This window comes from Nanorana parkeri, unplaced genomic scaffold, assembly GCF_000935625.1.
Source record: "Nanorana parkeri isolate BGI_ZX_2015 unplaced genomic scaffold, ASM93562v1 scaffold643, whole genome shotgun sequence".
Taxonomy (NCBI): Eukaryota; Metazoa; Chordata; class Amphibia; order Anura; family Dicroglossidae; genus Nanorana; species Nanorana parkeri.
This window is the reverse complement of record NW_017306911.1, coordinates 594,660-622,475: the sequence shown is the minus strand read 5'-3', so window position 1 is coordinate 622,475 and position 27,816 is coordinate 594,660. Positions and strand designations below refer to the sequence as shown.

General features: G+C 43.0%; 1 protein-coding gene across 3 annotated transcripts in view; it reads left to right on the top strand.

Annotated features, from left to right (window-relative positions):
* The first annotated feature begins 1,769 nt into the window (after window positions 1–1,769).
* The window catches only part of SEPT8 (septin 8), an 86,748-nt gene continuing 60,701 nt past the window's right edge, over window positions 1,770–27,816 (top strand). For 2 of the 3 annotated variants that reach the window (XM_018563223.1, XM_018563222.1), the window contains exon 1: window positions 1,770–2,053. In XM_018563223.1, the coding sequence (XP_018418725.1) occupies window positions 2,024–2,053 (30 nt within the window). In that variant the 5' untranslated portion in view covers window positions 1,770–2,023. The remainder of the gene's footprint in view (window positions 2,054–27,816) is intronic. The other variant, XM_018563224.1, reaches the window with a different exon arrangement.

The window sequence follows — 27,816 nt, the reverse complement described above, 5'->3', positions numbered from 1 at the left end:
AATGAGTCGCAGCTTATTTATATGTAAATAGTGCCTCCCATTCATATGCAAATATCACAGTTGAGACTATTTTCAGTGGGGGACCAGTAGCCCCATCTAAATTTTGGTTGCCCCTGTTTGTCTGACATCTTGTGTCCGGGTTTCTCCTCCCATTGAAACCCGGACACAGTATTCAAAACCCGGCCTCTCCGGGTGAATCCTGGACAGGTGGCAACCCTACAGCAGAGAGATTTGTAGTTCTTAATGCACTGATGTCCCCTCACTTGTACTCCATTGATAACTTCCTACAGCTCTATAACTGAAGGTCTGTTATCTCGGTACAGACCTGGAACTAAAGGAACTGTCTGCAGGAGCCAGAGCATTGCCCTCACCATCCACAGTTGCAATGCTTTGCAGGTTCCAATACAGAAAATTAAAGTGGAACTCCAGGAATGATCAATTAATCAGTCAGCACCACATAGAGTCAGTGCTGATCTGTTTCGGTTATGGCTAAAGCAGTTTCCCCTATGCATACTAAACACAGGGAGTCACTTGCTCGGCAGCACCACCATTCAGGCAGCACCTTGCATTTTTCCCATGAATACAAGGCATTCTCTGGTTGGATGAGGTGGGGATGGTGATGTCATCCACCTCGTCCAACCAGGGAATGTCTTGCATTTCAAAAAATATAAGTCCTTCTGTGAATGACTGCTGTGCGAGCAACTCTCTGTGCAGTGGAGAAGTTGCTGGAGCCACAACCAGAAGAGACCAAGGGGTTGATTTACTAACCTTTTAAACACACCACGAACGTGTATACACCTCTGTAGTGTGTTCGCTCCCAGCATGATCTATGGGAGGAATCGAAACACCTTTGTAGTGTGTACACACCCAGCAGGTGTGTTGTGCAAAGCCCTGCAATGAATTGCAAGGTAATGTGGTGTAAATTAGCTCTATGTTATGTTGCTTGCGTTGATGAATGCAGGAATGTAAATGCATGAGCTAACCATTTTTGTCTAAACTGTGAAGCAGCATTATATATGCATCATGTGCATGATTTTTCCATATATGGCATTAGTGGAAATATGCTTTTAGAGACTTTTTGGTTGATAAATACGTTTTGCTGTGTGAAAATCACACACACCTGGTGTGTGTGTGTGTTTAGGTTAGTAAATCACGCAACTGTCAATGTATGTAATAAAGATATTTTTGGAATCCACAGCGGCCCTCTGGAGATCAGATATAAATTATTTACATGTACATTTAGTCAAACTGGACCAATAAACGTATCCATAAAAGATCATTCCTGGAGTTCAGCTTTAAAAAATGCAGTTTTTTTCATTTCTGCTTTATGGTTGCATTTATTATTCTTATTAAATAAAGTGGAATGTCTATGACGTGTAATTCTTTGGAGCTCAGCAATCTCCATATGAACCATCGTGCTCTTGTGATTTCTGGTAATTCTCTCATCTGTCCAATAGGTGGCGGCAGAGGCGCGGGGCTGCCTTGGGCTATGTACAATTTGAATACAAACATCGATGATTTTAATCAGCGAGTTCCTTCGGTTCTGTAGAGCCATTAACAGTGCTGTGTGTCACATTGCACCTGTGTATTCAATCCGGAACACATTACAGGCACCATTCGTGCAGCTCAGCGGCCCCCGGTGCAGTATACAGCTCCCCCCATACCAGAATGCAATGACAGCATCATCTTTGTAGCGGGGCCCCCGGACTACAGTTCCCAGCATGCTCCGCGCACAGAGGGCGGGATCGGGAGAAATCGGGCGCTGTGAAGGCTGTGCTCGGTGTATTTACATATGCTGAAGGAGCTTGCTGATTGAGTAAACTGAGCGGAGCCGGACTGGAAGCTGCGCCCAGTATAGACCTGTGTGGGAGGTGGTAGGGACTCACTAATGCAGATGGGAGTTTCCAGGAAGTCCAGTGGCCATATTGGATCCCATTGAGATCTATGAGCTGGGATTGCATCAATTCACAAGAAAACAGCTAGGGAGAGACTGCCGGCTGACTGATTTATTGAGGACGCCACCATGGCAGCGACTGATGTGGAGCGGGTTCATGTAAGTAGCGGTGCCAGGCTATGGGGAGGAGGGTGTGCGGTGCCGGGCTGTGTGCCACCATCAGATGATGTGTCCATCGGGGCACCGGAGAGCTGCCCAGCACACATGGCAAAGTTTTCCTGCTGGCTCAACTTCTGTGTCACTGTGTCCTGGGTGACCGAGACACTGCTATTCATCGATCTCATCATGTCACATCTCAAACCAATCGTCTCTTCTACTTCTGCCCAGGGTATTGATCAGCTGATGATGCGGCTTGTCAGTTTCCTTCGGAGGTTCAACTTTGTGTGCCAAGCACTGATCAGGTGAAACGATTCCACAGCTGGCACCACTACCCACCATAACTACCAGGGAAGTGGCTCTGGGGACGCACGCGTCTGCTGGCAATGCCACTCAGCTTGTTACCACTAAGTTTAGAGCTGTGTTATTCCACTCTGATGGTGTATGCTGCTCCTAGTGCCATGATATAGGGCACCTGACTTTCTGGCCCTAAAATGTGCTATTGCATGCCATGATATAGGGCTCCTTACTTGATAACCCAATGTGCTATGGCATGCCATAATGTAGGGCTCCTGACATGCTGGCCATTAAATGTGCTATTACTATGGCATTCCATGATATACTGCTCTTTACTTGATGACCCTTAAATGTGCTATTGCTTTGGCATGCCATGATATAGGGCTCTTGACGTGCTGGCCATTAAATGTGTTATTACTACGGCATGCCATGATATAGTGCTCCTGATGTGCTGGCCCTTAAATGTGCGTTTGCAGTAGCAATGTCATGCCATGGTATAGGGCTCCTGACTTGATGACCCTTGCATGTGCTATTTCTATGGCAAGCCATGATATAATGTTCCTGACTTGATGGCCCTTAAATATGCTATTCCTATGGCATGTCATGATAAAATGCGCCTGACTTGATGACCCCTATATGTGCTATTGTAATAGTAAATGTAACACCATTGTCTGGCTTGATGCCACTTAAATATGCTATAGCAATGCTGTGTCTTGGAGTAGGGTTCCTGGCTTGAAGACCCTTAAATATTCTACTGCTATGGCATGCCATGATATAGGGCTCCTAAATGTGCTGTTGCTTTGGCGTTTCTTTGATATACTGTTCCTGGCTTGATGACCCTTAAATGTGCTACTGCAATATCAGTGCCATGCCACGATATAAGGCTCCTGATTTGATAGCCCTTTATATATGCTATGGCAATAGTAATGCTAACTCTTTTATAGGGCTCTGTAGTGATGAGCCCTAATTGTGCTATTGGAAGAGAAGATGCCATGCCATAGTATAGTGCTCCTGGCCAAATGACCCCGTGCTATTACAATAACCATGCCATGATACAGAGCTCCTGAATTGATGATCCTTGAATGTGCCATGCTGTAATAAAGTGCTCCTGAATGGATGTACCTTAAATATGCTATTGCAATAGACATGCTGTGATACAGGGCTCCTGGCTTAATTAACCTTAAATGTATGCAAAAGCCAATTGAGTTACTGATAAACCTGCTAGTTGAGAAATGAACTAGTGAATATACTGTGTAAAGTTTCGTTTTCAGCTGTTTTATCCAGATTCTGCCTAGTGTACAGCTATGTAAATGCTAACTACTGATTTGCATGTGATCGAGCATCCTCTACCCCATGTGACCTTGACCCCCCCCCATCTTTGATGCCACTTGTGCCTTCCAGCTGTTTGACAGCATCTCTGGTTCTTGCCTTTTGTGTTTCCAGTCTGGGTAATCTGTGCTTTGTTCAGCTAAAGTTCTTGTACTAAGTGTAGTGTATGTTGCACAATGTATTCCAGAGTCTGGAATTCCAGTAAAAGGGCAAACCTTTTCATCTCTTATCTGTGTTTGCCATCTTGTCTATGCTGGTAGGGTGGCATGCCAAATCAACATGTTCTTTGCCAAGCTGAAAGCTTTTTTTTTTTTTTTTACAAATCCACTAGAACCAAATGAAAAGGTAATAATGGACCCTATCAAAGTGTCTTAAAATACTGTCTTTCTTTAGATCAGCCAATAAGATTGGAGGTTTATTTCTCTGGATTCCATTCGTAGAGCAAGTTTGGTTCTTGCAGAAAAAAAAAACTATTTTTATTTTATAGATGAGGCCCAATGTGATTAGACACTGAGCCATAAAATAAAGCCAGGTAATGCCAAGCTTCTGGGCACTGCTGGGAGTAAGGGAAGCGACTCGAGCAGTACAGTGCTCCGTACTAGAGCTGCAGCTAACGATTATTTTCAAAATCGATTAGTTAGCCGATTATTAAGTTCGATTAATCGGTTAATCGTATAAACAATAAAATACATTTTTAAAAATGGCTCCAGTGATAGACTACTAGTTTGTATTGAGATTGTAGTCCATCACAGGAGCAAGCTTGGAGCGGTGGAAGTAAAAAAGTGGGCGGGCGGTGAGTGTGAGGCGGGGAGGAGGTGCGGCGTGAAGAGCGTGGATGCGGGCGAGCGGGTCTGGCAGCGGCGAGCGTGAGGTGGGAAAGAGCTGCGGCGCGCAGCGTGTGTGGAGCCGTAAATAGGGCCAACTGATCGGAAGCCGATTAATCGATTATTGAAAAAGTTGACAACTTTTTCAATCGAATATAATCGATTATGTTGATTAGTTGTTGCAGCCCTACTCCGTACGCATCGCCCGCCCCTCCTCACTATTGCCCACATCGCAAAATGTCTTGTATTTTATTTTTTAAGGAATACAAGGCATTCTGTGATTGGCTGAGAAGAGGAAAGGTGGGATGTGACATCATCTCTCCTCCTGCTGACTTGGCTTTGTATGTGCAAGCTTCACAGCCACCATGTACATCTTGGCTTCACTACTTAGTGTGTCACTAAACAAGTCTCTAAAAGCTCCCAGCTTCTTTCCTACATGCTTGTTCCAGGTCAGTGACTCGCTATGTAATAAAGCCAGGATCAGGAAGATGATCCTGGAGCCTGCACCTTTTAAATGACATGTCAGTAGCCACCAAATTCTTATCCTCACTTGTTTACTTTAAAGTACACCTGATACTTTGAATATTCAGGGTAAAGTGACAGGTTCATTTGATGGCTCTTTGCACTTCCATGGATACCTTCACTGCTGCTCTGATTGCTTCCAGGTATCAGAGAGCATGAGACCTTCTCCTGTTCCTCACATGATGTAGTACTCTATTTCCGAGCAGTCAGTCACCAGGTCCAAGCACTAACAAGTGGGTGATGGAGGGTGTCATTATCCCTGTGTAAGTTCCGTCACAGACAAAGCCTACACAGAACTTCTAAGTTGGTCCTATGGCAGGTGAACAGGGCATTAGGGGAAATTATCAGCAGGAGGAAGAATGGGCTATCGACAGAACACAGTTACTTTGCCCTGATTGGCTTGATTCGTTTTGGGAACACTTACAATGTGTTAATGCAAATATATTCACTAACACCTTCATAAATTATTTCTCTGGCTGAGAGCACTTCTCATCCAGAATTAGAACAGAAGGAGCTTCCTTTTTAGTTCCTTATTCAGACCTCAGCGAAGGGTTGCGATGCACAGGAAAAAAAATCCAGGATTTCCAGTGCCCCTGACATTTAAGAAATGTGGACTCCAAAAGAGTTCTTATTTTTATCAATGTGAGCTTCACAGTTTTTCTAAAGTTATACTGGCTTTAGTTGGCAACACTGTAGATGCAAAATGCTTAGTACTTTTGAATTTGTCCATTGATTGCTTTGGCTAGAATCGCAATTTTCATGCTTTGGATTGAAGTGTTAATTATTTCGAGGAAAGTGCCATCACCAGATGCATTCATGACTATTGCCATTAATATATTGCCACAAAGCCTGCTGACTCTTCATCTGACAGCCCTGACTGGCATTGGAAACATTTTCCAGCATCCATCACTGATGAAAAATCATCTCTGAAAGCCTAATGCCCTGGTGCCCAACCTACACATAGGGCCATTTGGTGCCTGTAGTGTGGGCATTCTGTAGTTGGAGTTGGGGCATGGATTTGTAAAGGGGTAATAGCAGTGAATGCTACTACCCTCATGTAACTTGTTCTGAGTCTGTCACTGTCTTCTGCAGTTTGTCTCCAACCAAACCTGCCACGTGTCCACAGTCTCTGGCGGTCATTTCCTCTAGCACGCCTGCAGTCTCTGGCGGTCACATCCTCTAGCACGCCTGCAGTCTCTGGCGGTCACATCCTCTAGCACGCCTGCAGTCTCTGGCGGTCACATCCTCTAGCACGCCTGCAGTCTCTGGCGGTCATTTCCTCTAGCACGCCTGCAGTCTCTGGCGGTCACATCCTCTAGCACGCCTGCAGTCTCTGGCGGTCACTTCCTCTAGCACGCCTGCAGTCTCTGGCGGTCACTTCCTCTAGCACGCCTGCAGTCTCTGGCGGTGACTTCCTCTAGCACGTCTGCAGTCTCTGGCGGTGACTTCCTCTAGCACGTCCGCAGTCTCTGGCGGTGACTTCCTCTAGCACGTCCGCAGTCTCTGGCGGTGACTTCCTCTAGCACGTCCGCAGTCTCTGGCGGTGACTTCCTCTAGCACGTCCGCAGTCTCTGGCGGTGACTTCCTCTAGCACGTCCGCAGTCTCTGGCGGTGACTTCCTCTAGCACGTCCGCAGTCTCTGGCGGTGACTTCCTCTAGCACGTCCGCAGTCTCTGGCGGTGACTTCCTCTAGCACGTCCGCAGTCTCTGGCGGTGACTTCCTCTAGCACGTCCGCAGTCTCTGGCGGTGACTTCCTCTAGCACGTCCGCAGTCTCTGGCGGTGACTTCCTCTAGCACGCCCGCAGTCTCTGGCGGTGACTTCCTCTATCACGCCCGCAGTCTCTGGCGGTGACTTCCTCTAGCACGTCCGCAGTCTCTGGCAGCCCTCTCTAGCACTACATGTATTGAACATTATGTGTGGCCCTTTGGTGATGTCAGAGACCACAGTTGAGGCCACATATCTCATAGGTTGACAACCAATGGACTAATTAATGCAGCTAAGATGTACTCTTAAAGTTCAATACAGCCATCTCAGATTTATAAAATATGAAAGCCATAAAAAAACGATATACCACCAGCGATGCCGGTAGGGATTTTGTGGTAAGGCTGTTCATGTGGTTCTTATGGGGTCGGTTTGGTTGGAGAATGACTGTATATATTGCTGTCACATGGGGTGAGAAGGACTGTATCTATAGCCACTGTCAGGGGTGAGCACTGCATACATCAGATCAAAGTGGTACCGCTGCTAGCTCCTACGTTTTGGAAACGCTCAACCAGGCCTGAGCTATAGAGAGTATGGTGACCCTCTACTATTGGAATTCACGAAATAATTTGGGGGGAACAAAAAGTTTCTTAGGACAAAGTTCCTCTTACAATATCTAACAATAAGAAAAAGAAAAAAAAAAAGGAACAAATATTAAATTTCAAACACTTCTGGGAAATCCCCATTGCAAGATGATGATGTACTTGAAATGTAACAATTTGTGTTTTTGTAGTGCTCGTAGTTACTGTTGCTACGTCTTGGCCTTGCAGACTATTAGACTCCCACTTACATGTGGCATGAAGAAAGTGAGCCACAAAGATAGCCATGAACTAAAGTTCTAGCAACTTCCTGATCCTACATGTAAAATGCAGGGGATAATTGATAAAGGAGTGGCATCATAAAAAAAACAAGCAATATAAGGAACAGCAATGTGTTTTATAAAGTGTGCTTAGGGTCCAGAAGTCCAGAGTGCTATAAAAGTGAATGGGGCATCCAAAGCCATGAAGAAGAGACTGGTCAGTGACCTGTCAGTTATATGACAAGCTCTCCACTAATCGTGGAGTACTCTGTGCTACATTAAAGTAACCCTAAACTTAGGAGGTAAATCTTAAATATCCATTCAAAAACTACTTGTCCAATGACACAAACGAGCATGTAGCCCCACTGCAAGGATTAACAATAAATTCCTGGAGTTCTTTAAACTGAAAGTTCAGATGCACTGAACATTACAATGCACCAAAATACTTTTCTCTTCCATTCATTGCAGTTCTGCGCTGTCCGCCTTTGTTATGTCTATCACACAGGAGCTCTGGTGATCCTACACAGCACTTAAAAAAAATAACCCAACATAGTGCCAGTTTGTTTTCTTTCTAACCTCCACATTGCATTGTTTCATTTTTATCTTTAGATAGGCTGTGCTCATGACATACCACTATGGTAGACCTAGGGAGCTGTGACCGGCCTGTCTTTTACCACTTTGACAGCTCTATCTTGAGCTCCTAATTGTGCATTATCTTGCAAAGCATATTGTAATCAATCCGTGGATAGAGATCAAAGTTTCCAGGCAGCCCCAGTCCTTGGCACGACAAGAGTTCTTTATGTATCTTCCTGTACGCTTGGAATACATCTATTTCTGTTCCTGTTTCATTTTGCAATATCATTACCACAGGGCTCTTTATTATTGTAGCCGGGAAGGACTTTTTTTTAGGATTAAAGTGCAACTGAAAACCTTCTTCCTTGGAACCCCTGTCAGGTTTATGTTGCTGCCTGTGTCCCAATCAGGGAGATTCATTCTTACTATTATCACTGAAGGTAAGAGAAAATCCCAGATTTTGGGGTGTCGTCAAATCAGAAAGGAAAATCTACCAGTGGGGACACTAGTTCTCGTGACCCAGCTGACCACCAGGGACTTCCATCCCTTCCTGTTGTGGCTATTATAGAGGAAGTGAAGAGGAATCTCCCCAATGGTTCGCAGATGGCAAAAAAAACAATAACCCTGTTGGTTTCAGTTCTACTTGGTGTCTGTAGGGCTGCAATCAACAAATTGATTAATCGATAATGAGAATAGTTGTCAACTATTCTCATTATCGATTGGTTGGATCTTCTAGCTGTCTCCTCCATGCTGGGAAGAGGGCACAGCAAGCAGTGGACAAATGCAATAGCCAGCCTGCTGTTGGCTACTGCACCAGCCCACTACCGGCTGTATTTACATTCCGCTGCCATCTGCTGAATCTTGCCACTGGCAGCTGTCATTCCCTGGCTGAATCTATTCAAGTGGCTTGTGCTTACAATACATATATTTAAAAATAATAATTATAAAATGTGGGAAAAAATTATTTTTCTGTTTCGGCTTGTCAAATTCTGATGCAGGACGTGCGTTGCAGTGCCATTCATTTCAATGGCACCCCCAACGCGCCTCCCACCCACAGTGTAATAGCGTTCCAGTGCCATTCATTTCGATGGCACCCCAACCCCCACAGTGGGATAGCTCACACTGAAAGGCACGGTACTGCAGTGCGATAGCAAAAAATTGTGCATATAGTTTTATTCTGAAGTAAACTTTTATGTTTGTAACACTGCATTTATGTATTTTATTTTAAATTAAGGATGGTGTTTATTTACATTTTTTTTAATCCAATTAATCGAAAAAATATTCACCAACTAATCGATTATGAAAATAATTGGTTGCAGCCCTAGGTGTCTGTGTATTTTAGTTCACAAGATAATTTGATAACGTGTGTTTTTATTAAAAATACATTATATTTGATGAAATAAAATGTTGTCTGAGCTGACCATACACCTGTACAATTTTGTTTAAAGTTTTTTTGCTTTGGAACATTTGTTTAATTTTCTAATAGTTAATGGGGTTACATTGACAATTTCGGCTGTAGTGGTTAAAAAAGGAGCAGAATGGAAACATTTTCTCAAGCCAAATTCTAACAGTGAATTTGTTTTCGTTCCGGAAACCCCATTCATTCCAAAATCAAATGTTAAAATCGTATGTATGACCATCTAGGACTATGTTATACTAAGGTGTTGCTGTTGACAACTCGCCAGCCTCAGAATTGCTGAATTTTTATTGATCTTCTGCAGTGTTGCTCCTTTACTACCAATCCAGACACTGAAGCATTTTGGTGTGACCGCAGAATGGTCAGCATGACACTGATCTTAAATTTGTATCGGAGTTTTCGTTTTTTTAAAAACCTTTTCAGTTGTTGAACAATCTGATAAGACATGCAGGCTAAAGTAGGGTACGCAGTGAGTGAATTTCGTCCGATTGAGCAGGAATCGGGCAAAATTCACTCCACGTGTATCTTTTTCCATCAGCAGAAGTCTGTCATTAGATCGACTTTTGTCGAAGGAACATGTTGGAGAATCTTCGGGCGAATGGCTACAAGCACCAATCGGCTGCAAGCACCGTTCGAGTGCTGACAACTGCTGGAGGGAGATCTGTCCGTCCACACTGGTCAGCGTGGATGGAGGAATCTGTTTATATTTTCTTTGTTCAGCCAACAGGTATATAAAATATAAAAGCTGGAGTTCTGCTTTATATTTTTGGTTTGGATGATGGTATTTGTATATAGAGTGTACAGATTGAGCATGAGAAGTACTTGTTGGCCCATCTGTTGGATTATGTAAACAAATGTTTTCTTGCAGGAAATGTATGTCTTTAGTGTCACACAAACTTTGTAATTATCCTCAACAATTACACCATCAGGTTTTTCAGATAAAAGAAGCACTTACTCTCAAAAATCGTGTTTTTTTTTTTTTGTTTTTGTTTTTTTTTTTCCCCTCGAGGTACCATTTTAGAAAACGGCAAACCTTTTTTTTTTTTCTTTCTGCTGTCGGCAGTAATGAAAGAGGAACCCCTAGGATCAGCAGGACTAACAGCACTTTAGCATAAATGTGTAGTAAAAATGTATAGAATTTAAAATGCAGGTGGTTAGGACTAAATTGGCTGTTCTTTTTTTTTAAGGTTTGGTGTATATAGAGTCAAGTTGTGTGCTATCCATACATTGCACAAAGCCTATAAAGCCTGTGGCTTATAGCACTACCTTTTTATTATGGCTTTATATGTCACATCAGAAAATGACTAATATGCTGCTCTGCTCTAAGCTGGCTATAGACGCTTCAAATTTTATTAAGAGGGGTGCCAACAGGGCCATTCTCCACTTGTAATTTGACTGTTTCTGCAGGAATTGCCCAAAATGTGTGCAGTGTATGGCATTCTTTAGAGTGGACATTTTCCTATCAGCTGAGCAAGACTATGTGACTGTGCTTTGAATCGCTAGGCCCCAAGCACTGTCACAGTAAATTGTGCATAGCCTTGTTTAAAAAGAACCTGTGCTTTGGCCATGTAGGGGCCCAAGCACAGTCATGTTAATGTGTGCATAGCCTTGTTTAAAGTGAACATGTGCTTTTGTCATATAGGGTCTCGAGCACTGTCACGGTAGAGTATGTGGCCTTGTTTAAGGGCCCAGTTCACACCATTTGCAGTGCATTCCGGCCCGATTCTGGCCGGAACGCACTGCCTCGCATTGCGGCCTGCTCACTTTTTAGTGAGGCAGGAGGGGGTGTGGCGGGCCATTGAAGTGAATGGCACCGTAGCCACGCCCTCCAGGCCGCAATGCGAATGCCTGCACGGGATCACAAGGCACATTGCACCGGACCAGACCGCAGGCACAATCAAAATGCTGCATGCATGCTGCGGGGCAGTGCGTTCTGGCCGGAACGCACTGCAAATGCTGTGAACAGGCCCTAAAGTGAACCTGTGCTTTGGCTATGTAGGGCAGAGCAACTCTTTAACTAGACAGCTGTCTTCTGTACCTGAACTTATCTTTCTTCACTCCCCTGCTGCTCCATTAAGTTGCCTGAAACGAAGAGAATTACCCAGTACTTCCACATATGAGGAGCTAGTAATGCCCTCCACTTCCTCCTAGGGGACAGCACTAGTGTCTGTTCTGGAAAATACCACCCTTGCTCTACCACCTTTTTTTTTTATTTTAAATATTTTTATCTCTCGTGTCTCTGATACTTTCATATAGTAATCTTTTAATGTTATTTAAAATCTTTAACATTATGTAGTTAACTCCTAATAACCACTTAGAAAGATGCAGAAATGCTGTAGTTGTGCCTTTTTAGTTTTACATGTTCTTAGATTTTTTTTAATTTTTAAATTCTGTACATTTTTATTGATACATAAAATACAGTGCACATGTCAACATACAAAACAATCAACTGTCAAGAGGTTATAGTTTCTTCAAAGAAAAACAAACGGTAGAAAAGAATAAAATGGCGAAAACAGCATAAAATAAATAGCAATTCCTATGCACAGCATACGAGGGAAATGTTCTTAGATTCTAATAGTGTGAACGTTTGTTGCAAGGTTTGGTCTGCTGAAATGACTGGAGGTTTTGTGGTTCTGCACTATGCACTGATCTGTAACCAGCATGACTGCATTCTAAAGGAAACTTGCTCAGCCTGCAGTGTCACTTAGTGTTTCAGCCTGATCGGAGCCCAGTGTCATGGGTGAGGTTATGCTGGGGAGCAGTCCACCCACATTCATACAACATTCACACAACATGCTGCCTAAACTCTTCAGAACATTCTACCCGAGCTTCGTAGGTTGCTGATGAAACATACGTTTTCATTTTCCTAAAGCCTTGGAATATCTTTTGTAGTTATGGATTGCTTGGTCTCAATTACTGTTAAAGTGGACCTAAAATAAAAAAGTGAATATGTGCTATCTTATACTTTTATACAGGACATGCAGAAAGGTTAAAGTAAATGTACAGGCATTACCTATATTCACCCCCTCCCCAAATCATGTCCCGGCATTTTTTATTTTTTTTTCACTCCCTGTAACGTCATCACCAGGCTTGTAAAATTCTTGCAGAGGCAGCTGTTGGTGGGTCAGTTCCTATTAATCTAAATGTTCCCCCAAAACAATGTCTCCCTAGAGCTCTTTCCCTACATGTATTGTAGGGGCAGACTTTGAGGTGGAACAGGGAGGACTGGAGGAGTTCTATGATCCATCAGGCAGGGCTGATATTGCTAAAAAGGATAAAACATGTGGAAATGTGCATGTTTGCAGGAATGCACTGAATGTTTTTTTTATTTTACTTTGCCATGATGTACACACCTTATTGTGCCTTAGCAATACCCTTAAAAAAAAAAAAATCTATCTTTGCACCTGAGGTTCTTCTTAAAAATAGCAGTGCAGTTCCTGGTATGTGAGTGTCCCTAGGCATTCCTGTATCTACAATCTTCTAGCCGTATATCTGCAGAGTGAGAGGCACTGCTGCTTGTGACTGCTAGTCTCGTGTGATTTGGTGATGTCATTACTCTGCTGCTCGCTATTCTCTTTGCTAGAGGGAAAGCTGCAGTGCAAGGATCTCCCAGCTTCTGCTTCATGTGAATCCATGCTTTTTCAACCACCCCCGCCCCTCCCACCAGTAATTTGGGCCGGCACTGACTACAGCACTGACTGTAGGAAGCAAAGCCCTCCTCCTCTACCCAGTTGGTCACCTCCATGCAGATGCTCAACGTTGAGCAAGGCTTGGTAAGTCAGTAATAGGGAATAGAAAATTTGCATCTTCATACTCTTAATCGGTGTGGGTTATTTCCAGAATAGCCGTAAAGGGGTGTTTGTTTTTTTTTCTTTTCGAATGGGGACAAAAACCTGACCGAGGTTCTTCTAACCTGTCTCCATTTTATTACAATCTAAGACAAAGTTTTGCTGGAGTTGTACCGTAATGTGCATATACACTGAGTGGCCAGATTATTATGACCGCCTGACGTTTGTAGGCAAATTAGCTCTAATTTTGCGCTGAAGTTGCTAGAGGGCCAGACCATTACAAATAGTAGAGGTGCACCGAAATGGAAATTTTAAAACCGAAATGAAAAGAAATGTCAGGCCGAAACCGATACCGAAAATGTTTTTGTTTTTTTTTAAATATTTTATTTTTTATAAACTTTTTAATTTTTTTTTATATTTTTATTCATTTTTTATTAAATATATTTATTTTTTACTTTTAGGGGCTTCGGGGAAATATTAGGGGTCTAAAACAGACCCCTGATATTTTCCCTTTTTAAAATAGAAAAAGAGATTGAGAACACAAAGTCCTCTATCTCTTATTCTGTGTCCCCTGTTATCAATGAACAGGAATCCTCTGAGTGTTCCTGTTCATTGATAACATGAGAACATAGTATGTTTACTACAACCACAATTATGAATGAATGGGGGTGATGTAGATCACTCCCATTCATTCATAATTGATAATGTAGTTAACATACCATGTCCTTAATTATGTACACACACTCAGCGATCACTGTGTGTACCTTGCTTTTCTGACACGCTGTCACAGGAGGCTGATCGAGCCATGTAGAGAGGAAAGCCCAGACTCCTGTGACAGCGCTGTCTCCGCCCCCACACTGCTCTGCCGGACTGTGATAGGCGGCTGAGCGGTGTGGGAGGAGAGACGCGGGCCGCTCACAGCGCTCAAGTCCTGCAGCACTCGGCCGGCTGTCACTTTCTTTTCTCTCCGCTGGAACAGCGCCCAGCGGGGAGAAAAGAAACCAGGGATGCGCCGATGTATCGGCCGAAACATGGCTCTTTTGGCATTATGCCAAAAGTGCCATTTTCGGCCGATATGTTTCGGCGGCCGATATTTCGGTGCATCCCTAATAATTAAAGGGCCCAACGAAGTACTGATGGGGCTGTTATAATAATCTGGCCACTCAGTGTATATGTAAATGGAGAAGGAATAGCTTTTAATTGGTCATTTCTCCAGTCACCAGCATAAAGTTTTCATAGGAGCATTAACAGGTGTTTTGGCACACCATGGCTTTCGTTTGTATGGATTGCAGCCACATACTTGGTGAAGCCTTTGTAACACATAGGTGTGGTTTTGAGGTTTTGGCACACATATGTCTGGAATCTATCCAAAGTTGAATCTTAGCTTTGTACTCCACAGTGTCCTGCCCACCCGAATTGGGGCAAAGGTTTACCTAGCTGGCGTCCCTGTGAATCATTAAGAAGTAAATCTAAAATGTTCTAGCTGAACAGTCAGTTTTGCCTGATAGGTGAGCTAAACTCCATGCATGACTCCATGCATAACTGCAGCTTCTGTGACAGCTTCTGTCATAGAAGCTGTCACAGAAGCTACAGTCTCGAGTGCTCCATAAAGCGTGCCGGACCTCCCTGCGTCCTATGGTCCGGTGCGTCTTATGGACCGCAAAATACGGTAAATGTTTTTGATGATCTATCATTTGTTTGGTCTTATGCAGCCATATACAAGGATCACCTTTGGTCAGATCAGCTTTTTCCTATCGTAAGCTATCTTGCTGTAGAGATTTAAAAAATAATTGTTTGGAGTTATACTTTAAAACATGACCTAATTTTTTTTTTTTTTTTTTGATCTGCTGTGTTAAAGTTTAAGAACGGTTAACAGTGTTACAATGTTTTTTTTTCTATCGTTTTTTCGTTGGACACTTCATAATATTGGACATTTTTTTTTTTTTTTTTTGATTTTTATTCTCATCCTTCTGGGCTTTTTTTTGTTTTGAAGATCGGAGAGCTTTAAGAACTTTGGGTGCATTTTTTATATTATAAGTGCATACTTCTACTTATTTTCGAAAGAAAACAACACAGACTGTTTTATATTGTGATATGTTTATTTCTCACATATATGACACATGTTTATTTATTTAATATTTTTTTCAAAATATTTTTTTCACATATATCACACATGTTCTTTGAAGATTTTTGTTTATTTATTTAATAAGGTTCATGTATGACACGCCTTTTATGACACTTGTTGACACATTTTTATAACGTACTATAAGTTTTTACACAAATATTTATTATATATATACACTGTTTCACGATTGCTTGACACTGAGGTGACACCATATGATCCCTACCGTTATCTAATTTCCTGAAGGTCATTTAGCGCTGTACACTTCATTACACCATTATTCTGTAGGCTTTTAGCCTGAGTTCAGCAGCTTTTTTCCTTTTTGGTTTTAGAAATTTTAGCTCCGGGGTCATATTAATATCTATTTTAAATTTTAATCCATCTTAATTTAGTTTTACTATTTCCGTTAGCGCAAGTTAGTTTGGTTCACTAAAAGAGAACTATGGCCAAACCTTTTTTGCCGTTTGTTCTCTTTTGGGTCACAGAAGGACATTTACAAATGTTCTCCTGTGACCCAAAACTCAGCAAATAGTGGGCTATTGCCCACTATATGCTAACAGTGCAGAGCCATGCTGCAGCCGGAAAAGATCCCTACTATATTGTCGGGATCCATCCTGCTACATGATTGACATCTGGCTCTGCCTCTCTAGAGCCAGCTGCATCCGCACCCTTCCCTGTCTGTAATGCTAATGAGCGCTGGAGGAACAGAGAGAGGAGGGGGGAAGCCTTGCTCTCTGCAGAGAAGATCAGGAACTGAGTGATCAGCGGTTTGTGATTGCTCAGTTCTCGATTTTATAAAGCTGTTATGTGACAGCTGCAGTGTCGCGCATCGGCTCTAACGGTGGGTTGAGTGCGTTTCACTCTACCTGTGACTATGAGAGCCGTGTTTGATTTGAGAAAATCTGCCAGATCTCACCATTTAAAAAGCATTCAGCTTTATGAATGCATAAGGTACATTGTACAACTGTATATACCATACTGCTCATTCAGTATTCCAGGGGATAGCAAGGGTCCACAAAAGTCATTGCTGCAGATGTTTTCCTTTATTTGCTTATTTACTGCTTTTACTGTTATATGTACAGTATATATTTAAATGTACATTTATAAATATGCTAGCAGCCTGGAATATTTGAACACCTGCTGGTGGAAGTTTGTCATTTCATCAAGCCTTAGGCTCTGTTCACATGTGTTTTGTGCACATTTTGTGATATACAGGCTTGAAAAATTTTAGGGTGTCTCACCAGTCAGTCAAAAATGTCACCAGTCAGCATGACCGGACTGTAGCCTTGCAATTTATGTTAACCTTTTTTTGGCGACAGATGGAGCTTTCTTTTGGAGGTATATTATCACCACTGGAGGGGGGGGGAAGAGTTATTTTCTACTATATAATGAAAAAAATTTCGAATAAAAAAAATGATTTCCCTACGTTGTTATAACGTATGTTATAAAACATCTATTCTTACACATATTTTTGGTAAAACATAAAAGACGGGGTCACGTTGGGTAAATAGACACCAAACATGGTCAAGCCTTAAAACTGCGTGCGCCCGCAAAATCGTCAAAAATTACCACACTGAAAATTGGCCATAGGCGGCGCCTAAAACGCTTTTACTGCTCATCAGTTTAGTGTTATCAGTAATTAATGGCCCTAAAATTATTGTTCACACTCCAACGTTCGCGGTTATATGTAACATGTGCGGCACAATAGGTGCAATCGTTGTTTTTGCACGTAGGCGCACCCGACTCATATCTGCATGTGTAAATTTTTTTTAATATACATCACTTCATGCATTCCGGGACTGGAGAGGAGATCCCTTTGATCTCCTGTCACAGAGCCGTGCCGGTCCCGGCCGCATCGGACAAAGCGGATCTCGGGACCGGCAACGGCAGTGACAGCTGCTGGTAATACAAGCGATCGTGTGTCTCGACGCTCGATTGCTTGAATGTGAAGCTCGCGGCCGGGGGCCGGGAAGCTGCTCGTCGGGCTCCGCTGTCCTCTCGTCACAGATGAGCGAATGAGTGGATTTTTCAAGCCCTGGTGATATATTAGCATAGCGCAGCCCTTTCTTTTCAATGGGCTTCTCTGTGCAATGTTCTATGATCGGAAGCTAGTTTAACTCGCCCTTTTTTCATGCTAGCCTGCCGTGTTTGGGCTGCCATTAACAAATAATGGAACTTGCACTTTTGTACGTGTTAATGTAAGCATCAAGTGTGAATGAGGCCTATACTTGCAAAAACAAGGGGAGCTTTTTCATCTTGTTGCATATGCTGCATCTTGTGTGTAACTGGGATGTGGTAGTGAATTCTTGGCCTACTAGAAATGATGTCTATGTTTTGTTTGTAATTACCATTATCTTATTACGTAGACTGTAACAAGCGGGGTACCTGTATATTGTCCCTGTGAAATAGCATTGGTCGTTTCTTGGCTGCAGTTTTTCGGCCAGCAAAGCCCTTTGTAAAGTCAGCCCAGTGCGTCTTGCCAGTGCTCGCTCATCCAGACTGATTAATGGCTTTACAGTGAACCTGAGAAGCTTTCTATTTGAGAACAGACATCTGTTGCTGGCAGGGTGAGCATGCTAGAATCATTTATCTTCCTGCTGTCTGCCGCTACACCTATATTTATCATGTGTGAAGAAGGTGTGCCTTTTACTACTGGATGACATCCTACTCCCTTTTAAAAAACAGATTAAATCACCGAGGGAGAAATGACTGGCTAGTAGAATTTTGCATCTGATATCTTTCTGTATGCAATCAAGCCATTCTAATGTTTGCAAACAATCCGATTACTGCTAAAGTTCTTGTTTACTGTAATGGTCTGTTTCACTGCTTTTAAATTGCTCTGTAGAAATGTGACCTTGGACCATATCGTGGACCTGGGTTCTGTCTGCCGCTGCTTTGACCATTTGTCTGTATGATCACGCATTTGTCTATCGATTCTGTACCACACTTGGGATCACCTGCTTGTTGGCTATCACCCCAAGACCCTTTTTGCCACATGGCCACTTCAAAGCCCAATTCCATTGGAGAGTTTTCCACCCGCTGGATTATTTACATGCTGAAAAGGTTGTCCGTGAGACAGGAAGTATAGGAAAATCTCCACAATATGGACACATATCTCAAAAGCCACCCGAACACCTTTTCCCTTCTGTGCATGTACATGTAACCGTCTGCTTGAGGTGGACACTTGCTTTTGGTTCTCCAGCGGCTGGATCCCCTCAGAATCCGGAAGACACACTGTACTGATGACATTGGTGTGAGGGGACCGGCTGGCACAGGCACATCTGCTGCACTGAATTACCATTCCCAAATACTTGAAATTGGTGGGCTTCGGTGTATTTAAGTACCCCAAACAGGGTTTTTTTTAAATGTAAATGTGAGAAGGGTGGTTCAAGTTTTGCTTGGAGATGCGCTTTAAGGCTGGGTTCACACCTAGGTGTATCGAATATGCGCGTTTCGCGGCGCGCGTTTTGACCGCGATTTGCGGTAAACGCACGACAAATGCGCGTTTCCGAGGGCTACATGGCTGTATCCCAGGGCTACATGGCTGACGCATGGGAACCATGCCCATAGGCAATCATTGGTTTTCACATGTTGAGCGTTTTACAGAGCGTAGGAACGCGCTGTAAAACGCCCAGGTGTGAACCAGGCCTAAAGCCTAACACCATGAAAACATTTTCTTTTACATACTGCTCTAGCTATGTAAGATGGCATTAATAAGTTGTATGCTATGTGTGGAGGGCTGCTGCATAGTATAAAAATCATACCTTGCTGGCTCTGACATGTATAGTGCTGGGCTTTCAGTTCCTTCAGGGGTGAGAAACGTATCTAGAGTACTATAGGGGTTAAGTCACATCCCTGTCCCCCTCCTCATTACTCCTACATTCACAAAAGGTCTTTCTCCCCCCCACAGAATACAAGGCATTATGTGATTGGAGGACAAGTGATCATGTTGCATCCCTTTCCTCTTCTCTCATTCTCCATTCACCGAAATGCAAGGCTTCTTTGTGAATAGGCACAAAGTGAGGAGGGGGGCAGGGATGCGACACATTTCTTGCATCTTTCACTCCTGCCTGATCACTTCCACAGGCACTGAAGCATGGAACCCCAACCCCTGACAGCCCTTCTCTTGTTTTTCTGGCTTGGCTGCCCATACTGTGGGCCCGGAACCAGCATTGTGGGTCTTGGTGGTGAGAGGAGAGGATGCGTACCCTGATCTCCTCCTCTCCACTGAATGAACCCAGAAGGGATGATTATTTCATCACTTCCACTTTCTAAGCTGTCCTTCCCTGGCCAAAGAGGCCAGGAAACGTTCTGATCAAGCATAGATCGTGCATGATCAGCTTCAATGGGCTGCAAAGGTGACATTAGACATCTAATAAGTCTAAAAACCCAAAAATGTGGGTTAATAAACTGTTGCGCAAAATATAATGCGACGTCAAAAAAATTGCAACTTCCACCATTTTATTCTACAGGGTCTCTGCTTTCAGGAAATATATCATTCTGAGGGATTTAGGTAATCATCAGGCTAAAACTGTGCATTTTATAGTGTGCAAAAGTGACTCTGGTGGGAAAAGAATTAAAGGGTAAGTTTACTTTCTCAGGTGAATTTGGGAAAATTGAATTACCTGCTCAATTGAATTACGCTCCTCCCCTCCGCCGGTATGGTTGTACTATCTGCACCTCGTACTGATCCATAGCACAGCCCAAGCGCTCCTTGGTCAGTGCGGTTACCTGATTGCACTAAGCAAGAAGCGCTTCTTATTGGTCAGCGTAGTCAGGTGACCGCACTGACCAACGGGTGTGCTCGCAATTTGCAAGTGAAATTCAATGAATGTGTAATTCCATTTTCCCAAATTCACTTGGGAAAGTGAACTTACCTTTTTAATTTACTAATGAATAGAGAGCTGCAATAATTTGGATCTTTTATATCTGCCTGAAGTTCAACTTTAACACTTAAAATTGCGAATCAAACCTTTTGCATAAACATAGGCATGTGTTTTAGGATGTTCATCCTGCTGGCACTGCCTCTGGTGCTCTGAAAATTTTAGTTCTATATTGGCAAAGAAGAGAAACCGGGCAAACATTCTAGTTCTCACCAGCACCGCCACTGACCCATTCGCAAGGCAGCACATTTGATCACTGAGAAGTACTGCTACCCTATTCTAATTAACACTAGTCACTATGTTTTCCCTGATGAAGGGACCCTGCGTGGTTCCGAAAACATTGGCTATATTACACATGTGACATTGTTCTACAATAAATAGAACTTATTTATTCTCATCCTGCGAGTGCTGGTGATCGTCATTGTTACTTCTATTCTAATTTAGGTTCTTGAAGATGTACCCTATATATAAACTAATTGAGCCTTGTGCGATTCTATGTACATGTAAAGTATCCTATACTGCTTGAGTATGCTACTGGTAATTCCCAGAACCTTTTCACCCTGTTTCTGACTTCCTTAGCCCAATGTACTGGTAGAGACCAGTCATTTGCCGTTCAGCCTTGCACTGGGATATAACATGAGATGTCTGCTTTAATTTATTTGTTCTGTTTCAGAGGCGTGTGGCTTGCGTTACACATCTACATGACTGACATTCAGATTATTTCTTTAATTTAATAACATTTTAGACATGTCTAGGGGGCTTTGGGCCTGCACTGGGCAGGGTGCGGAATAACAAAGCTTCATTTCCTCTGAAAATTCCTCAGATTCTGAAATGGCGCACGTTTGGTCTCCACGCACAGGATACTTTGATCTCAGTGCTGTGCGGTCTGACATCTTGTCGTTACCACTGATTCTGTAACTAGAGAAATGAATTTGATAAAATGCCTAACAGGAATGCTCTTTTCCTCGTTTTGTTGACTAAATTCCATCTCGTTAGATATGTAGGGAACACTGTAAACTACACTTATTTTTATGATGTACATGAAAGTGAATGCTTGCTGCATATCCATCCATCGCAGTTTGATCCTACTTATCTGCTAATTTTTTTTAATTTTTTTTAGTTTACTGGGATACGGAAGATCTTAGAACTTCTGATAGGCAAGCCCCTGGTCAACCCTTCTTCTCTTGCCCCTAGATATTGATTACCGAGCCCTGATGCACAATAACCAATAGTTAGGCATGAGACTTTTTAAAAAATCTTTATATGAGGGATTTAGGCTGGATTCACACCTAAGCGACACCTATTCAGTGCTTTTTACGAGTGTCTTTTTTTTTTTTAGCGTGTTTTTGCGTGCAAATTTTGGCACATTCATGTCGATGAGCAAAACGTGCGTAATACATGGGCAAATCGCAACACTCGTTTTTTCAAGCGCTTTCTATTGAGTCTTTGGGACCAAAGGCGCTGAAATCAGCCCCAAAGTAGCTCATGTAGTATTTTGTGCGAAAAGGCGTATTTCCGTTGGCAACAAAACGCTGACCTTCACACCTTTTTGTGGGGCAGGAGGGGGCGTAGCAGTCCATTGAAGTGAATGGCACCGTAGCCACGCCCTCTGGCCGCAATGCGATCGGCTGCACGGGATCGCAAGACACATTATGCCTGCGGTCCGGTCAGATGAAAATAGTGCTTGCAGCGATTTGACCGGACCGCAGGCATAATGTGCCTTGCGATCCCGTGCGGCCGATCGCATTGCAGCCAGAGGGCGTGGCTACGGTGCCATTCACTTCAATGGACTGCTACGCCCCCTCTTGCCCCACAACATAGAGAGCCACCAGAATCGGGCCAGAACGCACTGCATCTGGTGTGAACAAGCCCTCAAAGTGCAACTGAAGTCGAAACTTTATTTTATAGAGTGCAGAGGGATTAGGACTGTCAGTTTTTTTTTTATTGCTGTCTGTGTCCCCATTAGGGAGATTCACCCTCTCCAATTATCCTGGTGACCATCATCTCTGTGAGTGAAAGAAAATCCCAAATTTTGGGTTGTCGTCAAAACGGGTATAGATGGGCAAATCTTCTAATGGGGACACTAGTTCTGGTGACCCTGCTGACCACTAGGGATCTCTCAATTTGGAGGGATTTCCTATCACTTCTGTTGTGGCTATTTGACAGGAAGTTAAAGGGGTTCTAAACCCTCCGGTTTTTTTTGCCTATATCTACTGCTAGCAAGCAGTAGATATAGGCAAGAAGTTTAAAAAAAAACAAAAAAAACCCCGCTTTAACTAGGTTTAAACTTACCTCGTTATAGCTACGCGCTTCCGCGCCGAGAATCAGACGAGCAGACACGCAAGGTAAGTCTATGGACGTGTGCACCCGCATGCAGACACCGCTGGATCGGAGGGACAGAGCAGTCAGCGCTGGATCGGAGAGACCGCCGCACCGCTGGAGGGGGGAGGGAAACATTTTTTTGACTTTTTAATGGAAAGTTTTGGCTTCTACTTTAAAGAAAACCTTTTCTTTTAGAAATGCATAGGTTGCCATTGCTGACCTCTGTCTAGCAATGTTAGTTGCCTGGTGTGATGCTTACTCTCTGACTTCATCATATTCAGAGTTGGCGACTTTGAATGAGCAGGCAACATTAATGGCCCATTCACTTTACTCCCTTTTATATTGTGTGTTTAACATGCATTACATTAAGACAGCCTGTTCATTTAAGTAAATGGGCTGCCCAATGCATAACAATGGACCTGTGATTAAAAAAAATAAATATATATTATATCGCAGCACTTGGTAGGTTTTTCCAATATTTCTTGCATGGACCTTTTTAAAGAGATTAGTTGTGGCAGATCTGCAGTTGGGAATACAATATACAGATCTTGATTAAAAAGCTACCAATATATGGGTAGCCTAGAGTTGTCAGATAATGCATGATATCTGCTGACACTTTCTCTCTCCCCCCCCCCCTTCTGATCCTCGTATAACATGAGACTGCATGATTATACAATAAACTGACCCCACTGATTTGAACCCAGGGGAACATTAACGATTGGCTGTATTGGTCCATTGTGATCATCTTTTGGCTTTGGATACTTTTGTCAGCACGTATTTTTGCTTTTCCTGAAGCTTCCTTTTCATCCTATCAATACAACCTTTAGGCTTAGTTTACACCAGAAACTGCATCACAACTGCGTGCGTCTGCACAGTTGCACTGCGATCCGTTTAGATGCGTTTTTGTTCTGCACTAGAAAATGCTACTTGGGCATGTAGGTCACTTCTTCTTTTTCCTGTCAGAGCATTTCCTACGCTTGTTTTGTTCGTTTGGGAGCTCAGTCATGCTTTCTTTATATGTTTGAGCAAAAGTGAACTTGCCACCATTGCTGTTTCTGTACCCTGTTCATCGCACCAAAATCAGGGTTCAACTTTTCACAAATCTCCCTCCACTTGGCCATCTTCTGACGATTGTTTGTTTTTATATTGGGGATGTTTGCTGTCGTACAGCAGGGGACAGTCCCGCACATGTCTGATAAATTCCTCCGCATCCACACCTTCCATCTCTGCTATTTCTCTCCACACCTACAACCAGGAAGTCCCTGGATGATGACATTCAAATCTGAGTCATTTTTTGTTTCGTTTGCAATGCTTTCCGGTGCGTTTGATGCGTTTGCATCGCGTTTTGATGCAGTTAAAGTAGGACAAGCAGTACGTTTTCTGACTGCAGTTGAACTAACTGCAATGGTGTGAATTAGGCACAAGAAAGTCCATAGGAAAGCATTGTGATGTATTTTGACTGCAGCAGTCAAAGTAAACGGACTGCATCACAACTGCATATGGTGTGAACTGGCCCTTTTAAGATGCACAATACAACAAGTTAGCACTGCTTTCCTTTCCTTAAGCAGTCTGACTGAGGAGGCATTTAAGCCTTGAGAAAAAAACTTGCATTCCTGCTCTACTGAACCTTTCGGAGAAAGAATAGCCATCAGAGCCTCTTGAAGTTATTTGGGGTTGTGAGGCCAGGTGTTCTCATCTTTGCCACCTTTAGTAAGCTGTTATCTGAGACTAGACACTCTGTACTACTAGCTATGTGCTTAGACCTGTTTCAGTGTGTCATTTTGTTGGCGGAAGTGACAAAAGACCTAAAGTGCTCTCCTTAATGAGATTTCTGGGTAGTTATTGGCTCAAATAAAAATTGATACAGAAATAAACTGAAAATCCCATGCATGGGTCCCTACAATGCAATGTGGATATGTTTTAATTGGAAATTATTATGGAAAGAAATTAATAAACTCTGATATCATCTGCAAATTGAAAAAAGTGTTAATTTTAGCAAGCTTTCCTTCCCTCCTATTACAGGTAAGAGCAGTTGCGTATATAGGATTTGGCAGGTAGGTCATGTACCATTGGCGCCACTTGAGGGGGGCGCCACATCACTCAGGGATAGTGGCAGTGTTTACCCCTTTAGTAAAGCTGTGCCCCATTTAGACCTCCCAACAGAGCAGACCCACAGTAACAGTGCAGCTGATCACTGCTATCATGTAAACAAAGAGCCAGTGCATGGAGAGTTACAATACTCACTTCCTTTGCCAGGCTCTGACTGATGACTTATCGAAAGCAGAGCCTAGTAGAGGAAGTGAATATTGTAGGCATGTTTATGCCCTGGCTGTTTGTTTACAGGTGACGGTAGTGATTTGTAGTAACAAACCGCTTAGCCAATTGCATTGGGTCCCTGCCGACGGGAGGTCTGATCGGGGCACGGCTTAACTAAAAAGACAAACAGAATGGCATGAGCAACATGGTCCCAGGCATCAGGTGAGATCACCTCATGCTTGGGACCATCCTGCTAATGCCATTCTGTACTTTACCTATTCTACTCTGCCTCATTCCATTTGCCGTGTTGTACATTTCCTATTCCACACCACCGTATTTTATCTGCCATGCTGTACTTCCCTTTCCATAATGCCTCATTTAATATGCCATGCTGTACATTCCTTAGTCCATGCTGCCTCAGCTGTACACCTTGTTGTACATGTTATATTCCACATTGCTTCATTCTGTACATGGCCCCTTATTCTGTACCAACCGTATAAGCCCAGCAGCTCTAGTTAGTGTGTGTCTGTCTCTGGGCCTGCCAGAACTGGGGGTGTCAGAGATATTTGGACAAGGTCGTGATGTTGGTGTTTGCCATAGGAGCTGTTTACCATAAATACGCCCCTGGGTAAGAGTCTTCATGCAGTATCTGAATTAACTAATTTTCTCTGTGATTAGCTGTCAGGCAACGGCTGTTAGAATGCATGGACAGTCTATCGATGACATTGTGAAAATGACGTCAAGGTATCTGTTTCAAGGGATCTTTTAGCTGCAATACGGCATGGTAGAAGTCAATTGGGCTGAAGCATCTGACGGCTACTTATAAATGTTCACAACCCCATCAGGAATATTTCTAATTTTACAACACGTCTCCTTGATTTAAAATCACACACGTAATCCAATCGGCCTCCAAAAAAAGGCAAATGTATAAAAAGTGAAGCGGTCACCTATAGTTACAGACCGGATTCTGATTTTACTGGGCAGTATAGAAAACTTAAGTGAACACGCAACTAGTTGGAATGGGATACAGCCCACATTGTGCTGTATAGACCCTTGTTAGACCTGTAGGTGGCTTTCCATGATTTAAGTTTTGGTAGACTGCTTTTCATTTGTAATGTTCATTATTTGTCCTGCTGGGGAGCTGTTTTCCTCATGTCTAGAAGGTTTAACCTTTCTCTGATGAGAAAAGGGTAATGAACTGCTGTATCATCTCAAAGGAAAGTTGTATTTTATAGTATAAAGGGTTATTTCAAAATATTTTTTTTTTTTTACTCCCGCAGTCCTGCATTGTGATCCTATTAATTTTAACTCTGAATCCTGCCATGGATTTTCTCAGTGAATTTTGGCTTCCTTTTCTCTGTCCCAGTAATGACCGGGGCTCAGTTCAAGAGACTTCCCAGCTGGGATAACAGAATTATCATTCCTTCAGTCCATTCCCATAACCTTCTGTCATCCTGCCTCCACTCCATTCAGCAGTGAGAACGGTTTTATGTGATATTTTTGTTGTTGTTGTTTACATTTTATAGCAGCTACTTATTTCGATTGTATCCACTGCAAAAAGGGGTAAGAATTGTACAAATGTTTAGCATTTAAAGGGAACAAACCGATATAACCGAGTGATCGTGTGCACCACAAGGTGCCTGTAAATGCCAATGGCTTTCCAAATTGCCTCTCCACAGGTGGTCCCTAGAACATAGTATACATATCTTAACTAGACTCAATGTTGGAATTCGAGCAAGCCCCCCTTTCCCTCCACAGTGTAGGAACAAGATGTCAAATCCTGCTTACTCTTTGAATTTATTGCCACTAAAGGTAACATAAAAACTGACCTCTCCCCTGACCTACCTCTTTTTATTACATGCTCGAACCTGACCAATCCTTGATGCACACTTCCAAGTGGTTGCATGTTGGCACTGTTTGTCTTTTAGAGGGTCTGGGTGTCCTCAGAACTGGGGACTGCATTAGGCAATTGTTAGAACTATGAGGTGACTGAAAAGCACTCCCCTCATAGTTCTCCTTTAACACCTGAACCCAGAACTGCTCCAGTTCCCTTCTTATTATGTTATTTCTATGGGCCCTTATCTCACAGTGTGCGGTCACAGCTCTGGGGACATGCTATTGAGCATGTTCTCAACAAAAGACAGTGATGCATACAGTATTTGTGCAGAATGGCCCACCTCTGTGCTTTCACATATGCGTACAGCCAGCGAGAAGGGATTAGTCTCTTGACCTGGTATCAGAAATCAGCAGGACTCAAATGGCAGCAGGACTCAAAATTCGAGCCATGTATGACCAGCTTAAGTCCTCCGTCTAGATCGCTCACCAGTGCCTGGTGCTGGAGACTTCTCACCCAGCGCTTCAGATGCACCCAGTCCAACTGGTCCCCAACACTCCCTTCATGCTGACATCGTTGCTGTAGACTCCCCTTCTCCATCCTGAGAGGACTCCGCTGCTTGACAGCCAATGGGTCCACATTACATGCAAGTGCCAAATGAAGAGATTTAATATTCAACCTCAAATACTATGTAACATCCCGGCCCCTTCCTTTACTCCTCCAATGACAGAATGTCTTGTATCCTTTTAAAAGCCAAAAATACAAGACATTTTGTGAATGAACGATGTGCAGTGGGCAGGTGCAATAGCCAGCCTGCTATTGTAATAGCAAATAGCAGGCTGGCTATTGCACACAACCACTACCTGCTGTTTTTACATTCCCTGGCTGAAGCTATTCATAGTGTGTGTGTGTGTGTTTCTGTAAATTTTTTTTATAAAAAACACACTTATGACACTTATGGTCTCCAACTAACAATATTGCTGTTTTGAACTGAAGGCTTTTGTAAACCTAAAAACATAATTTCATATATGATTAGG